Here is a 26,992-nt window from a genome sequence, read left to right on the forward strand (position 1 = left end):
ATGCAGTTCAACATCGTCGCCGTTGCCCTTGCCGCTCTCGTGGCCTCTGCTGCTGCCCAGAACGCTACCGTCACTGGTGGTTCAAAGTAAGTTTTCTTCTAGAGAAAAACATCGTCTCGAGAGTATCAGATTTTCTAACATCAATACAGCTCTACCAACGCTACAACCTCTGCCACCCCCACCGCTAACCCAGAGACTGGTTCTGCCTTCAACAACGCCGTCTCCGGCGGTATGTTGGGAGCCGTTGTCGCCGCTGGTCTTGTCTTGGTAAGAAATTCCCTCTATCGTCTTAGTAGCCAAGAAGGAGCAAAAGCTTATCATTATCATTATCATAGGTCTTGTAAATCAACCTAACACCAATCTGACGAGAAAAGCTGGGGAGGAGATCCGTGGGTCCGTTTGTCACTGCTGGCGTCTTTTTTTGTGAAATAAAAATTCCTTCGTGTTCAATTTTAAAGGGGGTTTTTTCTTCTTTTTTTATAATTTTTTTCTGGGTTCGGTTTTTTTTTTACAGCTACTTTGGCCTGCGTACTGTAATGGGGAAAATAGCATCGGATTGGATGTGGATGTGGATGGATGGGTTTAATGGTCTTGATGTCGGGTGTAATACTTCTTAGAAATACAATGCCCTAATTACCTCTATTTTTTGTCTTCTCTCTTAGTGAAGTGAAGTTATTCCGCGATCAGCACTTTACCCCTTCCAAGGCTCTCCTGCAGCAGCGGCCCGGATCAATCCACCCTGGACCCAAACCATCCTTCGTGCATGACTGGCCACCCACCCACACCAACTGGCAACAACCGCGGCTGAATCCAAAAATAACAAACACCCTTAACTTCGGACCCTCCTCCGCACACCTGGAGAGCGAGACTAGCCGGATTGGCATGGTGCGCCAACCCCCTTGGCATGTGTCACGATAAGTGTTCTCTGGTTCTGGGTCGCGTTGGGACACCCGTGCTATCGTGAGTTAGCTTTTGTGGGGTGCTGTGTGCGTGGGTTGGTTGTAACTTGTGGGTGAGCGCTTGGGAAGGTCCTTCTTGGGGTGGCTGTTTTTGCTTGCGGCGTTGGGCTTCTTTCTTCTTCTTCTTCTTCTTCTTCTTCTTGGGCTTCTTGGGCTTCTTGGGTGGCTGTTTTCGTGTTGTGTGCTCTATGTAGACTCCAGGCACATACGCGCGTTTCGAGATTTAAGTTAAGGTCCTGATCAACTTCTCAAGGCCGCGTATGTAGAACTGCATTCATCCTACGTGTATGTAGCCATTGATTGAAAGCGGGCGCCGACCTCACGGTCAGGATTCGTCATGGGAGTAGAGTAACTCAATAAAACCTAAATGCTCGGCCGTGGCGATATAAACTTTGTCACGCAGTACAAACAAGTGCAGACTCTCCGGCCGAATTGTCGAGCTCGGCCGAAACGTTAGTTAATGTCTTGTCGTTGGCGGTGGACAAGGTGAGCAGAACATGTCATAACGTAAACCTCCATTCTTTTTTCTTTTTTCCTTTGCACCCGGGGTCAGAGAAAGTTTTCGGTGTTAGTATTTAGGTAGGCGCAGAAGTGAGTGACTAGAGTACTTGTACGGTAGTTTCCCCCGCGACGCGCGGTGATGTTGGGAAGCAATTGGAGTCATGGGGGATCACTCGATCCCGCACTGGCCTGATTGCATCAATCTCTTAGGTCGTAATTGCGATGCCATCTAATATCTAAAAATCTTATGATTTGTTGTCAGTTAATGCCAGTTTTTCTTCTTTTCTTGTTTTCGAGGGCGCGCCGGTTTGGGTGGGGGGGGGGGGGGGGGGACAGCTATTTCGACTCATCTGCACCTCCCAACGGGCCAAGCCGTTCGCTGAGCTACTGTGTCTTTGGTATTCGGAAGAGATGTATTACCATTAATTGACATTGCTATATATGTATCATCCTACTGACTGTGGCATATATTACTGTTACCTGTGAGGACAGATAAATATGCACAGTCTAAAGACCTCAGGTGTAATTATAAGTGAAGTAATGATGGTGCTCTATATTATATCCCTTCCCTACTATATATACAGTCCTAGTTATTGACACGTTGTCTTCATTAGCTACTTCATACTGTGTTCCTACGTCTAGCTTACATGTATCATACAGTGTTCTGATCTAACTAGAGTTAAAAGCTAATCCTTACTTGTACTTGAACTACAAACTGACAAAGGGCCCCGGATATGAGAAGTTACTTCACAAATCTCAATTCAGATGTATTTTATCTCTAGTCCAATGCAACAATTCATTCTATTGCTTGTTTTAAATGGAGTAGGTAATGCGTGTAGATATATCACCTCCACCTAGCCTATAGCTACAAACGAGAACTAAGATGGGTAGATTTCCCTCTGGCATCGAGGAGTTGATAAAACTAATTCTAAGGTATCGGCTAGATAAGTAGCGCTTGTGAATAGGCCAGTGCATCTGAAATTAAAATAATAGAAACAAATGGCTGCATTCCAGCTGCTGCAGCCACGAACACCCACCGCCAGCCACACACACCCCGACACCCGATATAAGTGTTTTTATCAAGACGGAGGGGGTATTGCACGTTACCCCAAGTAGCCGAACATGGAAATATATAGTAACCACACAAACCACCTACCAAGGCCAAAATTTCAAAGTAGCACTCTCAAAAAAACATTTGAGCTGCAGATACCACCAATACCGGGGAATCTATATCTAACATTCTCCTGTTCTAGACCCGCGTGGTTATGGAGTAATTAGTGTTTTAAGTGGTATTCCCATACAAATTTTGGTTGTAATGTGAATGCCCGCTTACTTGTGGTGCCCACAATACGTTTGAAGGGTACCTTCAAAGAAATTTTGAGCTTATTGCAATGAGCTTGGATAAACAAGGAGGAGCTGTGGTAAAATAGGCTACATTAATATAGAAGCAACGATGAGTACCTATAAGACGAGACAGGAAAGATTCGTTAGCTAGGCTAGGCATTGACTCGTTTCGTTCCAATCAAAGCTATAGTCTATAAGTAACGGTGATTCATCTCTCATGAATTGGTGATATATACAAGGAGAGTATGATGTAGTATTATGATTAGAAAACTACATAGATAAGGTAGTATAGTAGAGATAGTATTCTCTCCCACTCGCGGGGGGGTTCAGAAAGTTCCGACTAAGTTGATTTCTTCTTGGGCATGCAATTAATGAATTAAACAAAAAAATATTTTCTGGAATGTCTGGAATGGCCAGTGTCATCAATTATCACTCGACTTTACTCTGGCCCAACAATAAACATTCTATACCTATATAAGCTTATCCCCCCCCCCCCAAACGAATTCGGAACGTCCATAACTGGCTCACTGCGACCGTGATCGATGGTCCTGTTTGTGTATGATAGCCAGGCTCTCCCCAACTAACTATAGGATATATTTCAAATATCGTTAGGTAGCCAGCTTATATATAGCTGTGATGAAGCTTTGCGTGTCAGCGGTTTATGAGAGACGTAGCGGGCCGCAGCGTGCCCTATTCATGTAGGAGAACCCCGCGGTAGCTGAACGGGTAACTTTGCAAATTGAAAACGATAGGTTGGGCGATTAGCCAATCGGTGGGCCGTGGGCGGGTATCTAGATCTAGATTCCAGATTTAGTAGTACTGAACTTTACTCCTTTTCTTCATAATATTACAACACGAGAACATACCACATAGAGGCCTTCACGGGGTATGGTGCTTTCCTTGATTGCGAGAAGGAATCGACGAAATTAAGAAAGTCAAGACAGCAGAAGTCTTTATTTGATACAGAGAATCGTATCTATATGCTTTGTTTGGTGATATTCTTCACATATTCTGTCCTCATTTTGACCTTAACGCGTTATTATATTAGTTGTTGCACCCTACGGCCCCCCCACTCCCCGCCAAGAGTGTCTCACGTCATAATTCAATTTATCATGTCGCGGATACTCATACCACCACCATTAGATTCTCCTAGAATTGTTAGTGAAGATAGGCGCGCCGTTCACTGTGCGTTCTCGCGCATCCTCATAAGCATCTGTGCCGTCTATGGCGTTTTGAAAAATGTTTTGATGTTCTCCGCGGTGACATCATCTGCCGCGATCTTCGTGCGGAATCTTGTCCAGACAGCTGCTATTCTCGAAATTCTAGCGGGGTAGTTGATGGTCCGCGACCTCAAGGTAAAGGGGGCGTCGTGTATATATTGATAATATAAGAGTCATGGTCTCGTGGGGTTTGGGTGAGACTTGGCGAACAGGGATCGCGAATAGGGCCGGCCGTATAATTTGAATTGAATTATGTAGTTATTGATTGATGAATTGAAGGTAGAAGGCATTGAAGACACGAGACGTACCATAATAATTGCCGTGGATCCGGATCATCTACTAATGTTAGTAAACGCAGCTCGGACTGTGTCTCAACCATGTTTCAAACTATGAGCATTTCCTAAACTGTAATTTTTATTATATGGTGTGTCTGCACCATAGTAAATTTGCTTATAGAGCTTCGTAGAGATTTTGGGATGTATAAACTGAAGCCTGTATTTGTGCTGTGGGCTCGTGACCACGGAACTGCGACAGATATTGAGACATGGCTGCTGAGACCTAAAGCTTCGTAGGATAAAAGCTCTCAAAACTTGAGCTTAGTTTCGTGCCACGAGGGGTAAAATCTAGAGAAGACTGTCCGTATCAGATCGAGTCTTTAGTGGCGATGAGGAGGACCGTGTAATTGACGGTTCAATTCCCTTCAAGAGACGGAAATTGTATCCACTAGATCCATAAATATCTCAAAGCATCAATATGCAGAGCGTGAGGGCTAGCGGTGGTCTCTTGAACGTGATACCTAGCAACTTTACCACGATTGTCGGCCCGGGGCTAACTAGCTATAGCTAAGAATGTGTTCCCTGTTCTTTGTTGGGGTTCGATTTTTCATGTCCGCCATAGATATGGCTAGTTGATGTACCAGATTAATTGTGTTTAGTAGCCATTGAGGTAGGTGTAAGGTGTGTCAAAGAATAAAGTTCTGAATTACTGGACCCAGCAAGACAGTGGATGTATTAGCTATACGACGATTGTAGATATAAAAATGTCTTTAAACTAATTTCGGTGGTTCCTCGAGTAACCTCAAGTTGAGTAAAAGGATGTGTATCGAGCTGCCTTGATCTGCCTCGTGGGGGCTGCCTCGAGGTCTCGATGTTTTGAGAACCTTTTGAAAAACCCGATCGGGCAAAGGATATGATAGGAATATTCGTCCAAAGGGAGCTGTCCTGTATGATAATATGTACTAGCTATTAAGATAGCTTTGCATTGCTTTCGGTGTTTTTCGGTTTTCTGGGTGGTGAGCTCTTAAGCTATATAGCTATATATAGTATATACGTGCTTCTAGACGAGGAGGGCGTGCTGTATCGAGTTTTATCGGTCTTGTGAGAGGGTAAAACTCGGACTGGCCCGAGGCATTCACCGGAGCCTCTGCCTCTTGGGTAATGGTGGGCGTGGGACAAGGCGAGACCCATTTGGACCTAGGCTCGTCGTATCACAATCTTGAAAGCCTCGAGACCTGAGATAAGTTTCCAGACCTAGATAGACAGAACTTGATCTAATTAAGTTAGGAATTTGCGCTTTATTTTCTGTGAGATCTGGAACAAAAGTTTTTGGCCAATTGAGGACCGCGCCAAGCTTATTTTAATGGTTTGCATCATTTACCATCACTCGCAGGTCTCGAGATGTCTCGTCTCATCCTAGGCTCGGGCTCGTCTCGTTAGGTATGGAGGTGTCCGGTTTCGTGCCCATCATTAGTCGCGGGCCGCGCTGGGGTAACTTAGCCCTAGACTTTACCTATATGTTCGGAAGGGTGTGATGATGCGTTCAATTGATCCTGCTCGATTGGACTTGGGAAGATCTAAGTTGGTTGACCCTCACTCATTGCAAGGTCTGAGATAGATTGCTTTGATGCCATGATACCTAGGTTGATCGGTTTTTATGCGATTAAGCGACTCAGGCCAAGGAATTGGATTCTTGGTACCTATCCCCTTACTTTGAGCTCTGCAAGTTTCACCTTTCTCGATAGAACTGTGCTAATCAAATCATGGTAGCTGTAGGGTTTGTCAAAATATTATCGAAAGTTGTAAAAAGGTTATTTGAGTTCAAGATTGATCGAAGACGTATCAACTTTATCTACCTACTTATTTATATCTGTTTCAATCGATGAGCTATTTTAGCTATGATGATGGGTTAGGGTTATATTGAAATTCCACAAAACTCTGCGATTGATTGAATATTCGAGGTCGTTTTCATCTGAAGTAAAGGACTTAACAGTTATTCGAAACGCCGCAGTAGCCAATTTCAATTGGTGGAGTTGGTGGTTCTGCAGAACACGTGGAGATTTCTTGTGCCCTGGGTTTCGCACATAGGCGTAGACTTCGGACTTCACCTCTGAGCCCAAACCAAACGACACCTCTCCGGATCAGCAAGGCCAACACTACCGAACGGCATCTCCACCATCGACAACTATATTCATCCATCTCCGGTTAATACCCAACCCTTCATTCCATCTCCCCACAGCCTCCCTCACTCTTTCCACCACCTTGCATCTAATTTGATTTGCATTCATATCTTCTCTTGCTTGCTCTTTTATTGCTCGATAATTTACTCAACCTCCTTTTCACCGTTCGTGGATGAGCCCCGGCGCTCTAGATTCTAAGAAATCATGGCGCCTCTACCCATTTCCTTCACAGAGCTCCTTTCTGTAAGTTTGATCATTTTCTGATTGCGGGGTCAAATGCTAATCAATCTTCGCTACAACAGCTCACACAGCTCGATATCCAAGTACGCAACTTCATACCTTATGCATTTTTAGATGGCATTACACTAACATGATAAATTTATCAGCAAGCGTCGATAAGTTTTAGTACAACTGTGAGACTTTTCCACTTTCCCTTTTTTTTTTTTCTTCTCGTTTTTTTCTTAAATACCTCTATCTGGCATTGGTTAAGTAGCTAATTTTGTTATCGCGAGGTGTAGACCTTAGAGAGCGATCACTTTATCTGTGTCCGCGAGAAAAGCGACGAAGCCGCCGCTCAAGTGGTGATAGTCGATCTTCACAATGGTAACGAAGTGATTAGGCGGACTATTAAGGCCGACAGTGCCATTATGCACTGGACCAATAAGATCATCGCTCTTAAGGCCCAACGGACACTCCAGATCTTCAACCTGGAAGCTAAGGAGAAAATCAAGTCACACACTATGAACGAAGATGTCGTGTTTTGGAAGTGGATCAGCGAGAAGAGCTTGGGTCTTGTTACTGATGGTGCTGTCTATCACTGGGATGTAATGGACCCTACACAGGCAACCCCGGTAAAGGTGTTCGAGCGACACTCAAACTTGAACGTAAGTTGTTCCCCGTAATTGAAGCTTTGTAAGGCTCGAGAGCTTATGATCTGCGTTAGAGCTGTCAAATTATCAACTATCGTGTCAATTCGGATGAGAAATGGATGGTTGTCGTTGGTATCTCTCAGCAGCAAGGCCGCGTGGTTGGAAATATGCAGCTTTACTCGCGGGATAGAGGTATCAGTCAGGCTATTGAGGGTCACGCCGCCGTATTTGCTGAGCTTCGTCTTGAGGGAGCTCCGGCCGACACAAAACTTTTCACCTTCGCGGTTAGAACAGCTCAGGGAGCCAAGCTACATGTCGTCGAAGTCGATCACCCGCCCAACAACCCGGTATTCCAGAAGAAGGCGGTCGACGTATACTTCCCTGCTGAAGCTGTGAATGATTTCCCAGTTGCAATGCAGGTTTCGCCAAGGTTTTCAATCATTTACCTTGTCACCAAGTATGGATTTATCCATCTTTACGACCTAGAGACAGGAACATGTATCTTCATGAACCGAATCTCCAGCGACACGATCTTTATCACAGCCCCTCACGATGCCACATCCGGTATCATCGGTGTCAACAGGAAGGGACAGGTCTTGTCTGTCAGTGTGGACGAAAACCATATCATTGACTATCTACTTGAGAACCCCGCAAACTCGGCCCTGGCCATTAAGCTTGCTTCCCGGGCTGGTCTCAAGGGCGCTGATGACCTTTACCAGAAGCAATTCCAGACCCTCATGGACCAGCAGAATTTCATTGAGGCGGCGAAGGTTGCGGCGAATTCACCCCGAGGATTCCTTCGTACCCCCCAAACAATTGAACAGTTTAAAAAAGTCCCAGCACCTCCTGGCCAACTATCTGTTATTCTCCAGTATTTCGGTATGTTGCTAGACAAGACCACTTTGAATAAATATGAGACAATCGAGTTGGTCAAGCCAGTCTTGGCACAAAACAGGAAACATTTGTTAGAGAAATGGCTGAAGGAGAATAAGCTGGAGTGCACGGAGGAGTTGGGAGATATTGTCAAGTTGCATGATCTTAACTTGGCGCTGAGCGTATACCAACGCTCTAACGCTCCGCAGAAGGTTATTGCGTGCCTTGCTGAAACCGGTCAGTTCGACAAAATCCTGCCCTATGCGCAGAGTGTTGGATACACCCCTAACTACATGTCTCTTCTTGAGAACATGGTCCGCATCAACCCAGAGAAGGGAGCTGATTTTGCAACTCAGCTCGCCAGTCACCAGGGTGGTTCCTTAGTTGATATTGACCGTGTTGTTGATATTTTCCTTTCCCAGAACATGATCCAACAGGCCACGGCTTTCCTGTTATCTGCCTTGGATGGAAACAAACCGGAACATGCTGCTCAACAGACACGCCTTCTTGAAATGAACTTGATGCATGCGCCTCAAGTAGCTGATGCTATCCTCTTGAACAACATGTTCAGTCACTATGATCGCCAAAAGATTGCTCAACTTTGCGAGAACGCCGGGCTCTTCCAAAGGGTACGGTGCTATTTTATTTGTTATAATATTTATTTATCGTTTTTGATTTCTAACACGATAGACTGTAGGCTTTGGAGCATTATGAAGATCCCGCCGCCGTCAAGCGGGTTCTTCGTGACAACAACGGAATCCCACCCGAGTTCATTGTTGAGTACTTTGGGCGCATGTCTCTGGAGCAATCCCTGGATTGCTTGAGTGAGATGTTGCGGGCAAACATCCGTCAAAATCTCCAAGTTGTCATTCAAGTGGCTACCAAATATTCCGATTTGCTTGGACCCCACCGCTTGATCGATTTGTTTGAAAGCTTCAAGACATTTGAGGGTCTCTACTATTATCTTGGAAGTATTGTGAACCTCAGCGAAGACGCCGATGTCCACTTCAAGTACATCCAAGCCGCTACTAGATGTGGGCAATTCAGCGAGGTGGAGCGCATTTGTCGTGACAGTCGGTTTTATAACCCCGAGAAGGTCAAGAACTTCCTGAAGGAGGCAAAATTGGCTGAACAGCTGCCTTTGATCATTGTTTGTGACCGATACAACTTCATCCATGAGTTGGTTTTGTATCTTTACCAGAACCAGCAGTTCAAGTCGATTGAAGTTTACGTGCAGAGGGTCAACCCTGCAAGGACACCTGCAGTCGTCGGTGGACTGTTGGATGTGGACTGTGATGAGTCGATCATTAAGAGTCTGTTGGGCTCTGTTCAGAGCTCGGCAATCCCTATTGATGAGCTTGTTGCCGAGGTTGAACGAAGAAATCGTCTCAAACTTCTACTGCCTTTCCTCGAAGAATCATTGAACAGCGGAAACCAACAGCCTGCCGTTTTCAATGCGTTGGCCAAGATTTACATCGATAGTAATAACAACCCCGAGAAATTCTTGAAGGAAAACGACTTTTATGATACGCTCGTGGTTGGTAAATACTGCGAGAAAAGGGATCCGTACCTAGCATTCATCGCATACCAGAAAGGGTCGAATGATGTGGAGTTAGTTAAAATCACCAACGAGAACTCCATGTTCAAACAGCAAGCTCGTTACCTTGTCAAGCGACGTGATGCTGAGTTGTGGGGTTTCGTCTTGAGTCAGAATAACATCCACCGCCGGTCACTCGTGGATCAAGTGGTTGCAACTGCTGTACCAGAGTCTACTGATCCTGAAGACGTTTCCGTTGCAGTGCAATGTTTCTTGAAATTCGACTTACCAACAGAGCTTATCGAGCTTTTGGAGAAGATCATTCTTGAACCCTCACCATTCAGCGATAATAGCAGTCTTCAAAACCTCTTGATTCTTACTGCTGTCAAGGCTGACAAGGCTAGAGTCATGGACTACATCCACCGTCTTACCAATTATGATGGGCCTGATGTTGCTCAGATTTGTATCCAAAACAACCTGTATGAGGAGGCGTTCGAAGTCTTCAAGAAGGTTGATGCACACAGTGAAGCGGTTAATGTCCTTATCGAATACATTGTCAGCATTGACCGCGCTTATGCATACGCCGACAAAGTCGATCTTCCCGAGGTTTGGAGCCGTCTTGGTAAAGCACAACTTGATGGACTGCGTGTTTCAGACTCCATTGAGTCTTATATCCGTGCCAACGATCCCGGAAATCACTCAGAAGTAATCGAAATTGCCGGCCATGCTGGCAAGAACGAAGAACTCATCAAATATCTTCACATGTGCCGTAAAACTTTGAGAGAGCCAGAGGTTGACAGTAGTTTGGCGCTGTCCCTTGCCCGTGTTGACAAGCTTTCTGATTTAGAAGATTTCTTGAATGGGCCCAATGTTGCCAATGTTGAAGAAGCTGGTGACCGAGCATATGAGGAGGGTCTTCATCAAGCAGCCAAGATCTTCTTCTCTAGCATCTCAAATTGGGCCAAGTTGGCGGTCAGTAGTCCTTTTTATCTTCTTAGTGATTTCCACTGATAATTTTAGACTACACTCGTATTCCTGGAAGAGTACCAGAATGCTGTCGAATGTGCTCGTAAGGCCAACAGCACCAAAGTATGGAAACAGGTCAACGAAGCATGTGTGGCAAAGAAAGAGTTCCGTTTGGCGCAAATCTGTGGTTTGAACTTGATTGTTCACGCAGAGGAATTGCAAGACCTTGTTAAGCAGTATGAGCGTAACGGCTACTTCGATGAATTGATCAATCTCCTCGAGGCTGGGCTAGGACTTGAACGTGCACACATGGTACATATCAATCCGAACACAAATTTAGTAATGCGTTTTTTGTCTGACTTTTTTGAAGGGAATGTTCACCGAACTTGGCATTGCTCTGTCAAAATACCACCCTGATCGTGTCATGGAGCACTTGAAGCTCTTCTGGGGCCGTATCAATATTCCTAAGATGATCCGCGCGTGCGAACAAGCTCACCTTTGGCCTGAGCTCATCTTCTTGTATTGCCAGTATGTCTTCTCTTAAGCCTTTGTCTAGCTTCTTTGACTAATAATTGCTAGCTACGATGAGTGGGATAACGCTGCATTGGCGATGATGGAGAGGGCAGCTGATTCCTGGGAACATCAGTCTTTCAAAGACATCGTTGTCAAGGTTGCCAATTTGGAGATTTACTACCGCGCTCTAAACTTTTACCTCCAGGAGCAGCCTTCTTTGCTTACAGATCTTTTGGCTGTGCTTACACAGCGCATTGATGTTACTCGGTATGGCTTATTCGGTGAAATCGCGATTGTCATTAAGCTAACAAATTACCAGTGTTGTCCGCATGTTCGAAAAGTCGGACAACATCCCACTCATTAAGCCATTCCTCATCAGCGTACAGTCACAGAATAACAAAATCGTCAACAACGCCATTAACGACCTTCTTATCGAGGAGGAGGATTACAAGACTCTTAGAGACTCTGTTGAAAACTATGACAACTATGATCCCTTAGAACTTGCCAAACGCCTCGAGACACATGAGTAAGTTTTGGTCATACATTGTTTGAGGACCCGAGTACTAACTTCGATTAGACTTGTCTTTTTCAGACAGATTGCTGCCAGTATCTATCGTAAACAAAAGCGATGGAGCCAGTCAATTGCCTTGTCCAAGCAAGACAGACTATTCAAGGATGCCATCGAGACAGCTGCTGTATCAGGCAAGGAGGATGTTGTTGAGGAGCTGCTTCGTTACGTAAGCAATAAATTTACCTTGGCGCTCGCCTGCAGTTACTAATTTGGGTGTCTACTAGTTCGTTGATATTGGTAGTCGCGAGTGTTACGTTGGAATGCTTTATGCCTGTTACGATCTTATCCAGCTCGACGTTGTTATGGAAATTTCATGGCGCCATGGCCTTAATGATTACACTATGGTAAAATACCTTTAGCTCAGGATATAAGCCACGATGCTAACTTCACAGCCCTTCATGATCAACGCCATGAGGCAGCAATCCGTGAAGATTTCTACCTTGGAAAAAGATAACGAAGAGCGTAAAGCCAAGGAGGTTACCCAACAACGAGATGAAGACAATACCCCCATTCTTCTGGGCAACCGGTTGATGTTGACAGCCGGTCCTGGGGGTCCGATGCAGTACTCTAATGGGATCGCGCCGCAGGCTACTGGATACTCGGGTTTTTAGATTACATGCCTTATGAAGCAATATTAGAAAGTCAGAGATGTTGTTTTATTCTTCTCTGTATATCCCTCTCTAGTATTTGGGGGGGAAGGCTTCTGGGACAAAAGGAAGTGTTTTTTTTTTTTTTAAAAAGGGGGGGGGGGAGATGCAAGGGAAAGAGGAAGGAAGGGTATTCAATGTCAAATTTCCTTTTTTTGGTCTTCTAAGGGTTTTCATTTTTCGTCACCTATAGCTAAGTGTGGGTTGCTCATAATTTTTTTCACCTGTAGTACTAGTTTTGCGCGATCTTGTTTCTATTCGTTCGTCTTCAGCGCTTCCCCCCACTCGATGAATCTTATTTATGCCCGTATGTCTGTAACGAAGTAAATTTGAACACGATGATCACTAAACATCGGGGTTATACAAAAGGTAAATGTCATTGGCAAGCTAAGTAGTAGTTACTATTACGGAGAGTTATCTCCTCACGATCGTCGATAGTGGTAAAGCCACAAAGTATGAACGGCATCCTAAGTCATAAACGACATAAACACGGTGTGTCGATACCAAAATCGCTTGGTCCAATTTTTTTTTTTTTGAGCGGCACTTGCATGATCAGAAGAGTTGCTTTTCCCCCCGCACTAGGTACCGTCTGAAACACCTACATAGCACGGTGACCCCATCCATCTCATATTTACATCCATCTCCCGCGAAGAATCTGCGATTTGCGCGGGAGGACGTGGGGAAACGACAATTCGCTCTGCTCTAACCAGAAACAAGCCCCTATCAAAAGGGTCCCGGAGAGTTTCCGGTAGAGCTCATCTTCACGAGTGCCTATTCACGAGATAAAGAGAGGTCTTTATTCGGTTATTAATTCGAATAGACCGACCTGAGCCCGATGTCCGCCCGAGGTTACTGGGTAATACCCATGTTTAACTCTGTCCCAGTTCGCGGTAACAAGATCGAAAGCGGAGTGCGTAAAGATTATGGGATCTGGGATGTCCTTTCTACAGTCGATAGGCAGATGAAACATCTGCTTCCACAATACGGCTACCGTACGCGCGACATGTGCATTGCATTATGATTTGCCGGGGAACTGTTGGTGCCGTGAGATAGAGCTCCTTCCTGGTAGCACAGGAAAAAGCCATATGGATCATGATCCTACGATGAGAAGACGTGCCTGGAGGGACAAGACACAGAGCACACGAGGGTGGGGCTAGGCTAGAAGGATGATTGTAATTGCAAAGAGTAGTAGTCTCAACTGATAAGGACTCGGGTCGTTTTTGGGGGCACCGCCGCCGCATTAGCGACATCATCGATTTACCCCTCCAACCCCCCTCCAAGAATCTCACCCCGCCAGGTAAGAAAGAGAAAGGAGCGGCACAATTGTAGTTCCATGAACCCCAGCTTGTTTGAATTCACCGCCCCCTCCATAGACTTACGCGGGAAAATACAGTGAGAAAAAAAAAGCCATTACATAGTACATATCGCCGAGAGCCCCACCTCCACCTTGTTTTTCATCCCCACTTCTTCCCTCTCCTCCTCTTCATACACCCTCCTTCACCCCATCTTCGTAGGTTAGAAACAGTAATCCATCTCTCTCCTACGCCGAGTTCTTCTTGATCTTTGTTACTGCCATTTTCAAAGCGCCTAGTTACTAGGGATAGCAGCGCAAGATGGAACAGCAATCTTCCCCCGATTACAATGCGGTCTTTGAGGATTCGGCGGACTCGTCGACGGTGAGGACAGTTCACCGTCTCCGTGCGAACTCAACAATTATGCAAGTGAACAAGATTTTGGGTTTGTTTGACTCGCTCTTTTGATAGGAAGCAACCAGAGATGCTGACAGAATGGTTTCGTGGTAATAAGTTGCAAACCGTGGTGAAATTCGTATGAGTCACCTTTCTTACTATTGGGTTCTTATCTGTAATAGTGGATACTGACTTGTTAATTTGATAGCTATTCGGGTATATACTGCAACATCTTTGAGCACGTGGGACGTTTATTGGTTAGATCTGGTTTACTGACGTTGTTGTGTGCTTGATATATAGATTTTCAGAACTGTAAGTCTGCATTGTTATCTTGCGATTTACCCAAAGTGATACAAGTACTAATGTGATATTGTGCAGGCCCACGAGTTGTCACTTCTTACTGTTGCTGTCTACAGCCATGAGGATCGTCTTAGCATGCACCGTCAAAGTAAAGTCTTCAAGATCCGTGGTTACACAAAGATAAAGGCTAATCAGGGCGTTTACCCGAATTCCAGAGGCGGATGAAGCTTATGCTATTGGTGCGAGGGGACAGTACACCCCCGTACAGGCATATCTGGCGATCGATGAGATTATTAAGATTGCTGTTACCCATGGAGTGAACATGATCCATCCCGGTTATGGTTTCCTTTCTGAGAACGCCGAGTTTGCTCGCAAGGTCGAGAAGGCCGGTATGATCGTAAGTAATTATAGCCCATATAGCTGGAGTTCAAGCCCTAACATGAGACTTCAAGTTCATTGGACCTACCCCCGAAGTCATTGATGGGCTGGGTGACAAGGTCTCTGCTCGTACTCTTGCAATGAAATGCAATGTTCCTGTTGTTCCAGGAACCCCAGGACCGGTTGATAAGGTCGAGGAAGCAGTAGCATTCGTTGAGAAGTACGGATACCCGGTTATCATCAAGGCGGCATTTGGTGGTGGTGGAAGAGGTATGAGAGTTGTGAGGGAGGGTGACAGCATTAAGGATGCTTTCACCAGAGCATCATCCGAGTAAGTTCTAGTGGCGGATCTACATCTAGTGAATATTTGTTACTAACCCTAAACTATCAAGAGCACTGTCCGCTTTTGGTAACGGAACAGTCTTCATTGAGCGATTCCTCGACCGCCCCAAGCACATTGAAGTCCAATTGCTTGGAGACAACTTCGGAAATGTTGTTCACTTGTACGAGCGTGACTGCAGTGTCCAAAGAAGACACCAAAAGGTCGTCGAAATTGCTCCTGCGAAGGACTTACCTCAGGAAGTTAGAGAGGCTATCTTGAACGATGCTGTCCGTTTGGCGAAGTCAGTAAACTACCGTAATGCCGGTACCGCGGAGTTCCTTGTCGACCAGCAGAACAGATACTACTTCATTGAGATCAACCCTAGAATGTAAGACCCAGGAAACTATCTCGGTAGCTACCTTACAAGTTCTAACACTTTTGAACAGTCAAGTCGAGCACACAATCACCGAAGAAATTACTGGTATCGACATTGTTGCCGCTCAGATCCAGATCGCCGCTGGTGCCTCATTGGAGCAGCTCGGCCTCACACAGGACCGTATCTCTACTCGTGGTTATGCCATTCAGTGCCGTGTCACTACTGAAGACCCTGCTAAGGGTTTCCAGCCTGACACTGGTAAGATTGAAGTTTACCGCTCAGCTGGTGGTAACGGTGTTCGTCTCGATGGTGGTAACGGTTTCTCTGGTGCCATTATTACTCCCCACTACGACTCCATGTTGGTCAAATGTACCTGCCATGGTTCCACATATGAAATCGCCAGAAGAAAGATGTTGCGTGCCCTTGTCGAGTTCAGAATCCGTGGTGTCAAGACCAACATCCCCTTCCTGGCTTCATTGCTTACACACGATACCTTCATTTCCGGAAACTGCTGGACCACTTTCATCGATGACACTCCAGAGCTATTTGCTCTCATGACCTCTCAGAACCGTGCTCAGAAGCTTTTGGCATACCTCGGAGACGTTGCCGTCAACGGCAGCAGCATCAAGGGACAAGTTGGCGAGCCCAAATTCAAGGGAGAAATTGTCTTGCCCACTCTTCTCGACGATGCCGGAAAGACCATCGATGTTACCTACCCTTGCCAGGCTGGTTGGCGTAACATCTTGGTCAAGGATGGTCCAGCTGCTTTCGCGAAGGCGGTTCGCCAGAACAAGGGAACCTTGATCATGGACACTACATGGCGTGATGCCCATCAGTCTCTCTTGGCTACCAGAGTCAGGACTACTGATTTGGTGAACATTGCCAAGCACACCAGCTATGCCTACTCCAATGCCTTTGCTCTGGAATGTTGGGGAGGCGCCACCTTTGATGTGGCCATGAGGTTTTTGTACGAAGACCCATGGGACAGACTTAGGAAATTGAGGAAGCTTGTGCCCAACATTCCCTTCCAGATGTTGTTGCGTGGTGCCAACGGTGTTGCATACTCTTCGTAAGTCCCAAATCATGATTACTTATTGATATAAATACTGATAGCTCCAAGGCTCCCCGATAACGCAATTGATCACTTCTGTGAGCAAGCAAAGAGAAACGGTGTCGATATTTTCCGTGTCTTTGACGCCCTTAACGACCTTGACCAGCTTGAGGTTGGTGTGAAAGCTGTCAAGAAGGCTGGTGGTGTCGTTGAAGCTACCATCTGTTACAGTGGAGACATGCTTAACCCCAAGAAGAAGTACAACCTCGAGTACTACATGAGTCTCGCAGACAAGATTGTTGCTATGGGTACTCACATCCTTGGTATCAAGGATATGGCTGGTGTCATGAAGCCCGCAGCTGCTACTCTCTTGATCGGGAGCATCCGCAAGAAGTACCCTGACCTTCCTATCCATGTCCACACTCACGACTCAGCCGGTACTGGTGTTGCCTCTATGGCTGCTTGTGCTAAGGCTGGTGCCGATGCTGTGGATTGTGCCACTGACTCCTTGTCTGGTATGACCTCGCAGCCCAGCGTTGGTGCTTTGCTTGCGTCCCTGGAGGCATCAGAGGAAGACCCACGCCTTAACATTGAGCATATCCGTGCCATTGATGGATACTGGGCTCAACTCCGTCTTCTCTACTCTTGCTTCGAGGCTGGGTTGACTGGACCGGATCCCGAGGTCTACGTACACGAAATCCCTGGTGGTCAATTGACCAACCTTATCTTCCAGGCAAGCCAGCTTGGATTGGGAACATTGTGGGCTGAGACCAAGAAGGCATACACCCAGGCAAACGCTCTTCTTGGAGATATTGTAAAGGTCACTCCTACATCAAAGGTCGTTGGTGATCTTGCTCAATTCATGGTTTCCAACAAGCTCAACTACGAGCAAGTTATTGAGAAGGCTGAGACCCTTGACTTCCCCGGATCTGTTCTTGATTTCTTTGAGGGACTTATGGGACAGCCGTACGGTGGTTTCCCGGAACCTCTTCGCACCAATGCGCTCCGTAACCAACGCAAGAAGCTCACCGAGCGCCCTGGAAAGTCACTACCACCAGTCGAACTTGCCAAGGTCAAGCAAGATCTCGAGGCTAAGTGGGGATTCGCTTCAGAGTGCGATGTTGCCAGTCACAACATGTACCCCAAGGTCTTTGCGGACTACAAGGAGTTCACACAGAAGTATGGTGATTTGAGTGTCCTTCCTACCAGGTACTTCTTGGCTAGCCCGGTCATCAACGAGGAGTTCCACGTCGAGATTGAGAAGGGTAAGACCTTGATCTTGAAGCTTCTTGCTGTTGGTCCTTTGTCCGAGCAGACCGGACAGAGAGAGGTTTTCTTCGAGATGAACGGTGAAGTCAGACAGGTCACCGTCGATGACAAGAGAGCTGGTGAGTGTCACCCAGATATATAAACTACTATAAACATCACTAACAGTAAATGCAGCTGTCGAGAACTTGAGCCGTCCCAAGGCTAACCCCAGTGACCCTGGCCAAATTGGTGCGCCAATGGCTGGTGTTGTTGTGGAGCTTCGTGTCCATATGGGCTCTGATGTCAAGAAGGGTGACCCAGTTGCCGTTCTCAGTGCAATGAAGATGGTATGAAAACTCCTTCCTCACTCATATCTACGAAATCACGATCGCTAATACATATAACAGGAGATGGTTATCAGTGCGCCGCACTCAGGAAAGGTGAAGCATGTGGAGGTTAAGGAGGGTGATTCGGTCGATGGGCAGGACCTGATTTGCAATATCGAAAAACCATAAATATTATTACTGTATTGATTGATAGACGAATTTTTTATTTTTTGTATTTGTTTTTCTTTTCTATTTAGCAAACCTTGCTTTTTTTTTTTTCTTCCCGTTAGCATTTGAATGAAATAATTCACATTGGATGATCTGTGTTCAAGCTCTCCCGCGGCCGTGTATTCTTACGATTGGGATTATCCTGGGTTGATTATTATTTGCGGATCAAAAAACCCGGCTCTTTGGTAACAAACACGCATACAGCAGCCGGTGTCATGCCCAACAACCCTGCTGGAGTGATTTCTGTAGCCATATCACGTGAAAACCTCTTGGCGTGACAAGAAGGAGGGGCAGGCTGCAGAAGATGAGGTTGAAACCTCAACGAAATCCCCCCAACTAAGTTGGCCCCCTCCTCCCCATTACCTCATCGATTCTTCCTCCATCGAAAAACGCCATCGCCATCAGGAACACAGGGGATGATAAAAAGGAAATATTGACTATCGGCCCGAATCTGTAAATAAATATAATCACCATAAGTCTGGTGATTTTCTCTTGAAAAATGTCTCACGTTTTCCCTTATCTGTGAGTGGTAAGATGTAGAAAACGTAATTCCCATTTAAATATCTCTATTGGTTCCTCGCCCCTCCATCGTCAATCGTGTCTAGGTACCCTACTACCCTACGTAAAATAACGGGCCTTATCTCTGTCATTATAGTCTAGACGCATAAAGCACGTTTGGTACCCTTGCTACTCCCATTGGCGCAGCAGTCCCAGTTCGTTTTTTTTTGACCTCTTCCCCTCAGCTGTTTTAGTTTGCTATTACCCTATTCCCCGAGAACCTTGTCTCGATTTCTTTATAAACTCCCTTGCGAAGAACATCTCGTTTGACCCATCAGACTCATCATCATCAGACTCATCATCAAACATGGCCATTACCAAAATTCACGCTCGCTCTGTCTACGACTCTCGTGGTATGTAGCTATTGTCCCCATCTTCTTGAGAGATAGATTTCCGTGCTTGCTATGATAAAAAAAACCATTGTACATTTCTATTGAAATATGATACTGATATTTGTTTGTTACTTCTAGGTAACCCCACCGTCGAGGTCGATGTCCACACTGAGACCGGCCTCCACAGGGCCATCGTCCCCTCTGGTGCTTCAACTGGTATATAACACTCTTCTCGTTTCTAGATGTTTAGTATGGTAGCATACACCGGTTTAGTTACTTACCATCTTCTCTCAACTATACAGGTCAGCACGAGGCCGTCGAGCTCCGTGACGGTGACAAGTCCAAGTGGGGCGGAAAGGGTGTCCTCAAGGCCGTTTCCAACGTCAACGACATCATTGCTCCTGCCTTGATTGCCGAGAACATTGATGTTAAGAACCAGTCTGCCATCGACGAGTTCTTGATCAAGCTTGACGGAACCCCCAACAAGGGCAAACTTGGTGCCAACGCCGTTCTCGGTGTTTCTTTGGCTGTTGCTAAGGCCGGTGCCGCGGAAAAGGTTCGTATTTTACAGTATTCTCTTATTTCTTTGTCTTTTTGATGAAATATCACTCGCCGTCGTTGCCATCGCCGGTTTCCTGGGGGTTGTGTCATTGCTCCAGACCGTTGTATGGATCTGAAAGAGCTACCCCACGTTCCGCATTTGATAGTTGTATGACACAACTTAGCACCCCACCCCACCTTTCCCCATGCTACTACTACCAAGTACTTTTTTGTTTTTTCTGGGCGTGGATCTTACTCCCGAGGATCTTATTGTGTAACCTCAACGAAATCGGGATCCGCCGGATTAACAGACAACCGAGAATTAACAGAAAATCCCGCTCTACGCCCACATTGCGGAGCTTGCCGGTACCAAGCAGCCGTATGTCCTTCCCGTTCCCTTCCAGAACGTCCTTAACGGAGGTGAGTTACTATTCCTAAAAATCCCGGCCATAATTCGTCAATATACTAACCGGTATTCCGAAATATAGGTTCCCACGCTGGAGGTATGGCACATCTGAGTTGTATTCTGCACTCCCTTGATCTTCCGCAACTTACCGATGTGATTTCTAGGTCGTCTTGCTTTCCAGGAGTTCATGATCGTCCCCTGTGATGCACCGAGCTTCACCGAGGCCATGAGACAGGGAGCTGAGGTCTACCAGAAGCTTAAGTCTCTTGCCAAGAAGAGGTACGGACAGTCTGCGGGTAACGTCGGAGACGAGGGTGGTGTCGCTCCTGATATTCAGACTGCCGAGGAGGCCCTTGACCTCATTACCGATGCTATTGAACAGGCGGGATACACCGGGCAGATGAAGATTGCCATGGATGTTGCCTCTTCCGAGTTCTACAAGGAGGATGCTAAGAAATACGACTTGGACTTCAAGGTAAGTGATTGCATGCAGTTGTTTATGCCGGGATTCGTATGCTAACATCTTATCTACAGAACCCTGACTCCGACAAGAGCAAGTGGCTCACCTACCAGCAGCTTGCTGACCTCTACAAGAGCCTTGCTGAGAAGTACCCCATTGTCTCCATCGAGGACCCCTTCGCCGAGGATGACTGGGAGGCATGGAGCTACTTCTTCAAGAACAGCGACTTCCAGATTGTCGGGTAAGCTTCTTGAGTTATCAAACATCATTATATCATTCATTAATCTTAAATCTTAGTGATGACTTGACTGTCACCAACCCCATCCGTATCAAGAGGGCCATCGAGGAGAAGAGCTGCAACGCTCTTCTTCTCAAGGTCAACCAGATCGGTACCCTTACCGAGTCTATCCAGGCTGCCAATGACTCCTACGCCGCTGGGTGGGGAGTCATGGTCTCTCACCGTTCTGGTGAGACCGAGGATGTCACCATTGCCGACATCGTCGTTGGATTGAGGGCTGGTCAGATCAAGACTGGTGCTCCTGCCAGATCCGAGCGTCTTGCTAAGCTCAACCAGATCCTCCGTATTGAGGAGGAGTTGGGTGACAAGGCCGTCTACGCTGGCAAGAACTTCAGAACCGGTTAGTCTTCTTTACCTTACTTTCCATTATTTGATGCTAACGTTGGGTCACTAGCTGTCAACTTGTAAATGTTTGTCGCTGCGGGTCCCATTAATTTATTGGGATGTTGTGACTGATATTTCGGGAAGGAATAAAAAAATTAAAAAAAAACCTATCTATAGTTAGTTCTGGGAACGGTTGGCTTTCTGTTTTTACTGGCAATGGAATGAGAAATAAAAATAAAATATTATCCATTCAATTTTCTTCCGCAAACTCCCGTAATAAGTGTGACTTGTCTTAAAAATAATTCAGGCAGCCAACCGGCCGGCCGTGCTGCTGCTTCTCGGTCAAACAACAGATGAAAGCACGACATACCCGAGTGATCGTTTGTGATGCCTCAAGCACGTGACGTTGTACAGCAGATCTGTGTCAGTTGGTAGCGCGAGGCGGCTATTAATTATAGGTTGTTTATTAGTTCTCCCGGAGCCAATGAAAGAACGAGACAGCTCGCTTGTGCCATTGTACCTGCCCCCACCCCAATCCAGCCAGTGGGAGTGGCCGAGTGAGAACCTCTGATTCTGTTTGCCGTTACCCTACCTGCTAATCTGACTCTAACTCTAGCCACACGCCACACCCACCCCACCTTGCCCCTCACTGGCATCTCCAGCCTCAAAGAAAAAAAGGGATCCTCCTTTCTTCTTCAGTCTCGCTACACCTACCAACCTCATCTCACTCATTTGCTTGTGCTTCACTTTTTTTCATTTTTTTTCCTAACAGCCTTTCTTTGCGCACACTCATACAAACACACAAAAACCACAATCATGGCTCCACCAAAGGACAAATGGGGTATGTATATCTGACTGACCGATCACCTAAAGCTTCTCTGACCCTCAAACTAACGGCGCGCCATCACAGACGATGAGGCCGAGAGCGGCGAGGAAGAAGTCGGCACTGTCCCCCGTATCGCGCCAAAGAAGAAGTGGGACGACGAAGAGGACGATGATGATGTACCTAGCTCCGCCCACCCTTCTCGAGCTTCCCAAAACTGACTCACTCCCCTTCCCCTTATAGGTCCTCGACTCCTGGGACGCCGCCGAAGATTCCGAGGAGGAGCGCAAGAAGGAGACCGCCAAAAAGGCCGCCGCCGAGAAGGCCGCTGCCGAAGCTGCTGCGAACCACAAATCAAAGGCCGAGCGCATCGCCGAGCGACAAGCCGAGAAGGCTGCTGCTGCCGAGCAGGCCGCCCGCGAGCTCGAGGAACTTGAGAACGAGACCCCTGCACAGAAGAGGGAGCGCGAGCGCCGTAGACAGGAGGAGTCGGATATGGCTCACGCTGTCGACCTCTTTGGCGCTGTTGGTATCGGTGCTGGGTCGGGCATTGGGAACCGTGAGAAGAAGATCAGTCTTACGGACCCCAGTGATCCCACCAAGAACATTGACCTGGGATCGCTGCCAATTTTCAACCCAACGACAAAGGATTCGTTTTTGAAGCTGAGGGAGGTGCTTGTGCCACTGCTCACTGCTAACACTAAGAAGGCGCATTACCCGCTGTTTTTGCAGGAGTTTGCCAGGCAGTTGTCAAAGGATATGCCCAGTGAACAGATCAGGAAGGTGGCCAGTGGTCTGACAACCTTGGCCAACGAGAGGCAGAAGGAGGAGAAGGCGGCAGAGAAGGGCGGTAAAAAGAAGACTGTTAAAAAGACTGCGTTGGCGGCGGCCGGAAAGGAGATGGATAAGTTTGACACAACAGACTACCATGCAGATAACGCGTATGATGAGTAAGTCTTCTGTCATTTCCCGTGATTCAAAATTTGATACTGATTGTGGCTACAGCGACGACTTCATGTAAACAAACAACCCAATTACACGATTCCATGACTGCATGAGAGCGAGGAATGATGAGAAGGAACAAAAAAAGTTATCTGAGGTCATACCGGAAATAGACGCGGGAGTTATCAACTACACATCCACTTATTTGCTTATTTATTTTGCACTTTTTTTCTTGCTTCTGCTCTTGTTTCCAGTGGCATATTTTTCGTTAATATGGTAACCTATGTACTGGCCGCAATTACTTCTTTTCTAGTCTTATTGTAGAAAACTTTCCAATTCTAAAAGGTTTCATATCCAACTGAGCTACTGTCGTGAATCCCTGGTATGATACGTGGCTGCGTTCTATATTTTGACGAACACACGTTATGTAGGAGCGGTTAAAAATAGGGTACTCAATTATAAACAGGGGCTAGTCCCGGGTTTTTGAGATAGAAATGATCAGCATCTCACTGGCCTGAAATATCCTTTACTACCACAGCACTGTAGTATCGCTAGTCCTAAGCCCACAAAAGACCGTTATATCTAGACCGAGTGATATATCATGATCGACACTCTGCCTATAGCTATAAAACTTCCAGCATGTGGTTTCAAAAACTGCACTTCAATTTGCTATACGTACATATGGGTACATACATGTATCTATATTTTTCTAATCTCGATCTTTGGTGTGGGATGAGGGATAGTAGGGGCGAGTGATAATGTGTGATTAAAACCCCCCGCAAACTTAAGGGGCTTGGTGTCATAGAAATCAAGTTGTCTCCCTCGTCACTAAACACCGTTATCTGGCTATCACCGATGGGCCTTGAGAAGGGTATGGAATATGGCTAGATGTGTATTTCTCTCAACTGTCAGCTTGATAATAATAACAACACCTTCGTTTACAACTTTTAGATAATCATTGTCCTCCCCCTTTCTACAGGGTTCATTTAGAGGGAATAGCGTTTATGGTTTTTGTCCTTCTTGGGACTAACCTAGAGCGGGTCGTTTAATACTTGGACCTGGCTGTCAACTTCAGTGGGTCGAAAATAGGAGGTATAAAGTCATATTTCGCAATAAAACGGAGGGTTTCAGATTCAACATAGAGAGATTTCTGGCTCGACTACTTGTACATGAGGTTAAATCAACTTAGGTTTTGATAAGACAAGGTAAAGAAATTTTGGGATCTCAATTTTGTAACCGATATCTAGTCAACCCACGAACATTGAGTATTTATAGAAGAGATAAGAGGGAGAGGAGGAAAAATACCTTTACCCTCTACCGCAACAAGGGTCTCCACCCGCGCCTGCTGATTTTCCTTTACACTTCTCCACAACACCCTTCACTTCTTCTAAACTCATGACCGAATGTGCCGGTACTCCCAACCCATCTTGCCATCCCTTTCCAGCACGATCGATCCAGATCGTCCCCAACCCTGCCGCAGCAGCACCAACAATGTCAAACGGATTCCCGCTCACAAGATACACTTCACTTGCATCAATTGCCTCTCCCTGCATGTTATGATGCTGCACCAGAAGCTGGTATGTCCTAGGGTCCGGTTTGAAGCATTTTGCAGAGTCCACAGACAAGTAGTTGACATTCTTTAGGAATTCGGAAGCCGAAAAGGTATCGGAGAGCATACGTGGAGACCCATTGGAGAAGACTAATGCTTTAATATGCCCAGGAAGCTCCTGGAACAGCTTCACCGCATCTGGGTATGGGGAGAGCGTATTGTATGAAGCCACCACCTCCTCAAGCTGCTCTTTGGACAGAGAGATACCGCTCTCTTTGACCGCATGGGAGAGCGAAGAGTGGGTCACCTCGTCGAAAGATTTGTAGGTGCCTTTGCTTGGAATAAGCTACTGGTCTGACGGAGAGAACAAGAGAGATGTTATACCCATGGAGTTGAGTCTCCAGGTGTACTCAAGCTGGTATCTACGCCATTGTTGAACCACATGGTGAACTTTCGAACTCTCGGACGAGGGGAAGATTTCTTTGAGCTTCTTGTCGGTGGAAGAGGTATCTAGAATTGTACCATAAAGGTCGAACGCAAGGACTTTGATTTCGCTCATTGTGAATGATAATATCAAGGGTTACAATGGGAAGATAGAGAGGATGTCTTGATGAAAGCTGGGAGAAATTGGTTTTCAGAATGCTCCTATATAAAATGGTATCTCCCCCCCCGCCCGGATCTCCGCTCCTCAAGCTTCGGACTTGGTATGGCATTGCAGCTACGTAATGACATGGCTCGGTACGAGGCGGTAATGACCAATGCCAAGAATCGCTTATTCTCACAGGTTACAACTTAAATCGCCATGCGAGACGCCAAGGGAGGCAATTTGTTGCTGAAATCTTGTTTGCATGTGGGGAATTGGAGTGCTCTAGGGCTGAAGTCCCCGTGCTGCAAAGGGCCGGCCAGCTTGTTGAGAGTTTAGTCACGTGAAATAGATGGTAGGAGCCTGACATGATGGATTAGATAACGTCGATATCTCAACTTCAGCCCTCAAATAATGTTTTATGCTTATCCTTAAATGTTCCGTGTCAGAAAAGTCTACTGCATTTGATAGAATATAGATTTTCAGCGGGATATAGCGTTTCCTACGTCCCGAGCAGCTAAGAAACATTTGTATGTGAATGCTCGGTTTGTAGGGTACATGGAAAAACTGTAGATCTAATACTTGTTATTACATCACTCATTAGTATGCCACCGGTGAGTGTCTGGGAGATGATACAGGTGGTCCTTAAAGCGGGGCAGAGATTGACCCGGAAGAATGTAGTAGATCGGGTTGTTATTGGGTAGCTCATCCGTGCACGAATATCCAATAGAGGTTTTACACAATTATGAAAATCGATGAGTTTCATAAGTGTAGAATTTATCAAACAGGGACTGGGTAGGAGAGACGTGAGTACCCAGAAGAGACTGGTGTATTACGTCTTATGTCCTGGATATTGGTTACTTTGAATAGAAGATATTGAAGAGAAAGTTTCATTAATTATCTATTTTGTAGGTAGCAAATGCTTTTTGTTAGATATTTGCAAACCTCATACGAAGTATGGCGAGGAATCACCACACCTTGCGCTCATATCCTCAAGCTTTAGCTTAGGAAACAATTTCCATTTTCTCCCCTTGCCCTCTCCTTTTCACGATCTCAGTCACAACGTCCATCTGTGAAACGGCCCTCATGATGCTCTTCTGCCTCTCAATCTTCTCTTCAAGCTCCTTGATTTCTTTCTTCTGCTCATCCAAGCTCTTATCCACGTCAGGCAATTCGGCCACCATGACCCTTGCCCTCTCCAGCTTCAGTCGGATTTGACTAGACTCGTGGGCCACATCCTTCGGGTCAAGCTCATCGTTGAAAACGCGTTGTAGCAGCGCGTGGAGGTCGGGAAGGAAGTCGAAGGCGTTCGCCGGAAGAGATGTCGGCGCGACAGGAGACTCGGAAGCCGCAGGAGCAGGGGCATCGGTAGACATTTCAAATGAGGCTGTGTAGTTAAGGAGGGAATAGGACCGAGGTTGAGTGATACGGGTGTTTTCGTGGAGCTCTCTTTGCTCTTGGAGGACGTGAGCTTGAGGATCAGTAAACGAGGTTGTGTAACGTATGTACAGTATTTTCTGGGTCAATAGCGAATGAACCTCGCCCGGGCAGGGTCATGCTCTCTCACCCGCACTAACTCATCTGTTTTCTTTACTTCATGCGGAACGGTTAGATACTTTCCTTGTTTAGTATTTATTCTTTGTCTAGTCTAGTTTTTTTTTCGTGTGATCTTTATAAAGTCTCTACTTTTTGCGATTTGTACCGATAAGTGGGCATTCGCCATCGAACCAGATTCGCCATTGATCCAGAAAAGAGTGTATTTAGTGAGTCGGCCGGCCGCTGCGGAACGGGGTGACGTCGAAACA

At 46.3% G+C, this 26,992-nt stretch overlaps 8 protein-coding genes across 8 annotated transcripts; 6 read left to right on the forward strand and 2 right to left on the reverse strand.

Annotated features, from left to right (window-relative positions):
* On the forward strand, positions 1-344 carry H6S33_010696 (uncharacterized protein; the record flags this gene model as incomplete). Its single annotated transcript, XM_044842043.1, has 3 exons — positions 1-86; positions 150-267; positions 336-344. The coding sequence occupies 3 exons, from the start codon at positions 1-3 to the stop codon at positions 342-344; spliced, it is 213 nt and encodes a 70-aa protein (XP_044696626.1).
* Positions 345-3,916: 3,572 nt separating this feature from the next.
* On the forward strand, positions 3,917-4,138 carry H6S33_010697 (uncharacterized protein; the record flags this gene model as incomplete). The annotated part of the gene is made up of 1 exon (XM_044842044.1): positions 3,917-4,138. The coding sequence occupies one exon, from the start codon at positions 3,917-3,919 to the stop codon at positions 4,136-4,138; it is 222 nt and encodes a 73-aa protein (XP_044696627.1).
* A 2,545-nt stretch (positions 4,139-6,683) lies between these two features.
* H6S33_010698 (uncharacterized protein) lies at positions 6,684-12,419 on the forward strand (the record flags this gene model as incomplete). Its single annotated transcript, XM_044842046.1, has 13 exons — positions 6,684-6,722; positions 6,782-6,802; positions 6,866-6,892; positions 6,998-7,363; positions 7,423-8,850; positions 8,919-10,730; positions 10,779-11,036; positions 11,095-11,252; positions 11,304-11,504; positions 11,557-11,763; positions 11,815-11,974; positions 12,033-12,152; positions 12,201-12,419. The coding sequence occupies 13 exons, from the start codon at positions 6,684-6,686 to the stop codon at positions 12,417-12,419; spliced, it is 5,016 nt and encodes a 1,671-aa protein (XP_044696628.1).
* A 1,649-nt stretch (positions 12,420-14,068) lies between these two features.
* On the forward strand, positions 14,069-18,333 carry H6S33_010699 (uncharacterized protein; the record flags this gene model as incomplete). Its single annotated transcript, XM_044842047.1, has 12 exons — positions 14,069-14,192; positions 14,262-14,282; positions 14,352-14,359; positions 14,444-14,455; positions 14,522-14,591; positions 14,659-14,840; positions 14,896-15,152; positions 15,214-15,531; positions 15,590-16,588; positions 16,640-17,958; positions 18,014-18,165; positions 18,226-18,333. The coding sequence occupies 12 exons, from the start codon at positions 14,069-14,071 to the stop codon at positions 18,331-18,333; spliced, it is 3,570 nt and encodes a 1,189-aa protein (XP_044696629.1).
* A 904-nt stretch (positions 18,334-19,237) lies between these two features.
* H6S33_010700 (uncharacterized protein) lies at positions 19,238-21,374 on the forward strand (the record flags this gene model as incomplete). Its single annotated transcript, XM_044842048.1, has 9 exons — positions 19,238-19,283; positions 19,401-19,478; positions 19,565-19,818; positions 20,132-20,222; positions 20,291-20,305; positions 20,373-20,683; positions 20,743-20,909; positions 20,966-21,306; positions 21,361-21,374. The coding sequence occupies 9 exons, from the start codon at positions 19,238-19,240 to the stop codon at positions 21,372-21,374; spliced, it is 1,317 nt and encodes a 438-aa protein (XP_044696630.1).
* Positions 21,375-22,106: 732 nt separating this feature from the next.
* Positions 22,107-23,134, forward strand: H6S33_010701 (uncharacterized protein; the record flags this gene model as incomplete). Its single annotated transcript, XM_044842049.1, has 4 exons — positions 22,107-22,131; positions 22,201-22,292; positions 22,357-23,063; positions 23,119-23,134. The coding sequence occupies 4 exons, from the start codon at positions 22,107-22,109 to the stop codon at positions 23,132-23,134; spliced, it is 840 nt and encodes a 279-aa protein (XP_044696631.1).
* A 1,228-nt stretch (positions 23,135-24,362) lies between these two features.
* H6S33_010702 (uncharacterized protein) lies at positions 24,363-25,163 on the reverse strand (the record flags this gene model as incomplete). The annotated part of the gene is made up of 2 exons (XM_044842050.1): positions 24,363-24,934; positions 24,989-25,163. 2 exons carry the CDS (start codon positions 25,161-25,163, stop codon positions 24,363-24,365), a joined length of 747 nt encoding a protein of 248 aa, XP_044696632.1.
* Positions 25,164-26,191: 1,028 nt separating this feature from the next.
* H6S33_010703 (uncharacterized protein) lies at positions 26,192-26,563 on the reverse strand (the record flags this gene model as incomplete). Its single annotated transcript, XM_044842051.1, has 1 exon — positions 26,192-26,563. The coding sequence occupies one exon, from the start codon at positions 26,561-26,563 to the stop codon at positions 26,192-26,194; it is 372 nt and encodes a 123-aa protein (XP_044696633.1).
* Positions 26,564-26,992: the final 429 nt, after the last annotated feature.

The sequence above is a fragment of the Morchella sextelata genome (genome assembly GCF_020137385.1).
Source record: "Morchella sextelata strain SCLS chromosome Unknown scls_5, whole genome shotgun sequence".
Classification (NCBI taxonomy): domain Eukaryota; kingdom Fungi; phylum Ascomycota; class Pezizomycetes; order Pezizales; family Morchellaceae; genus Morchella; species Morchella sextelata.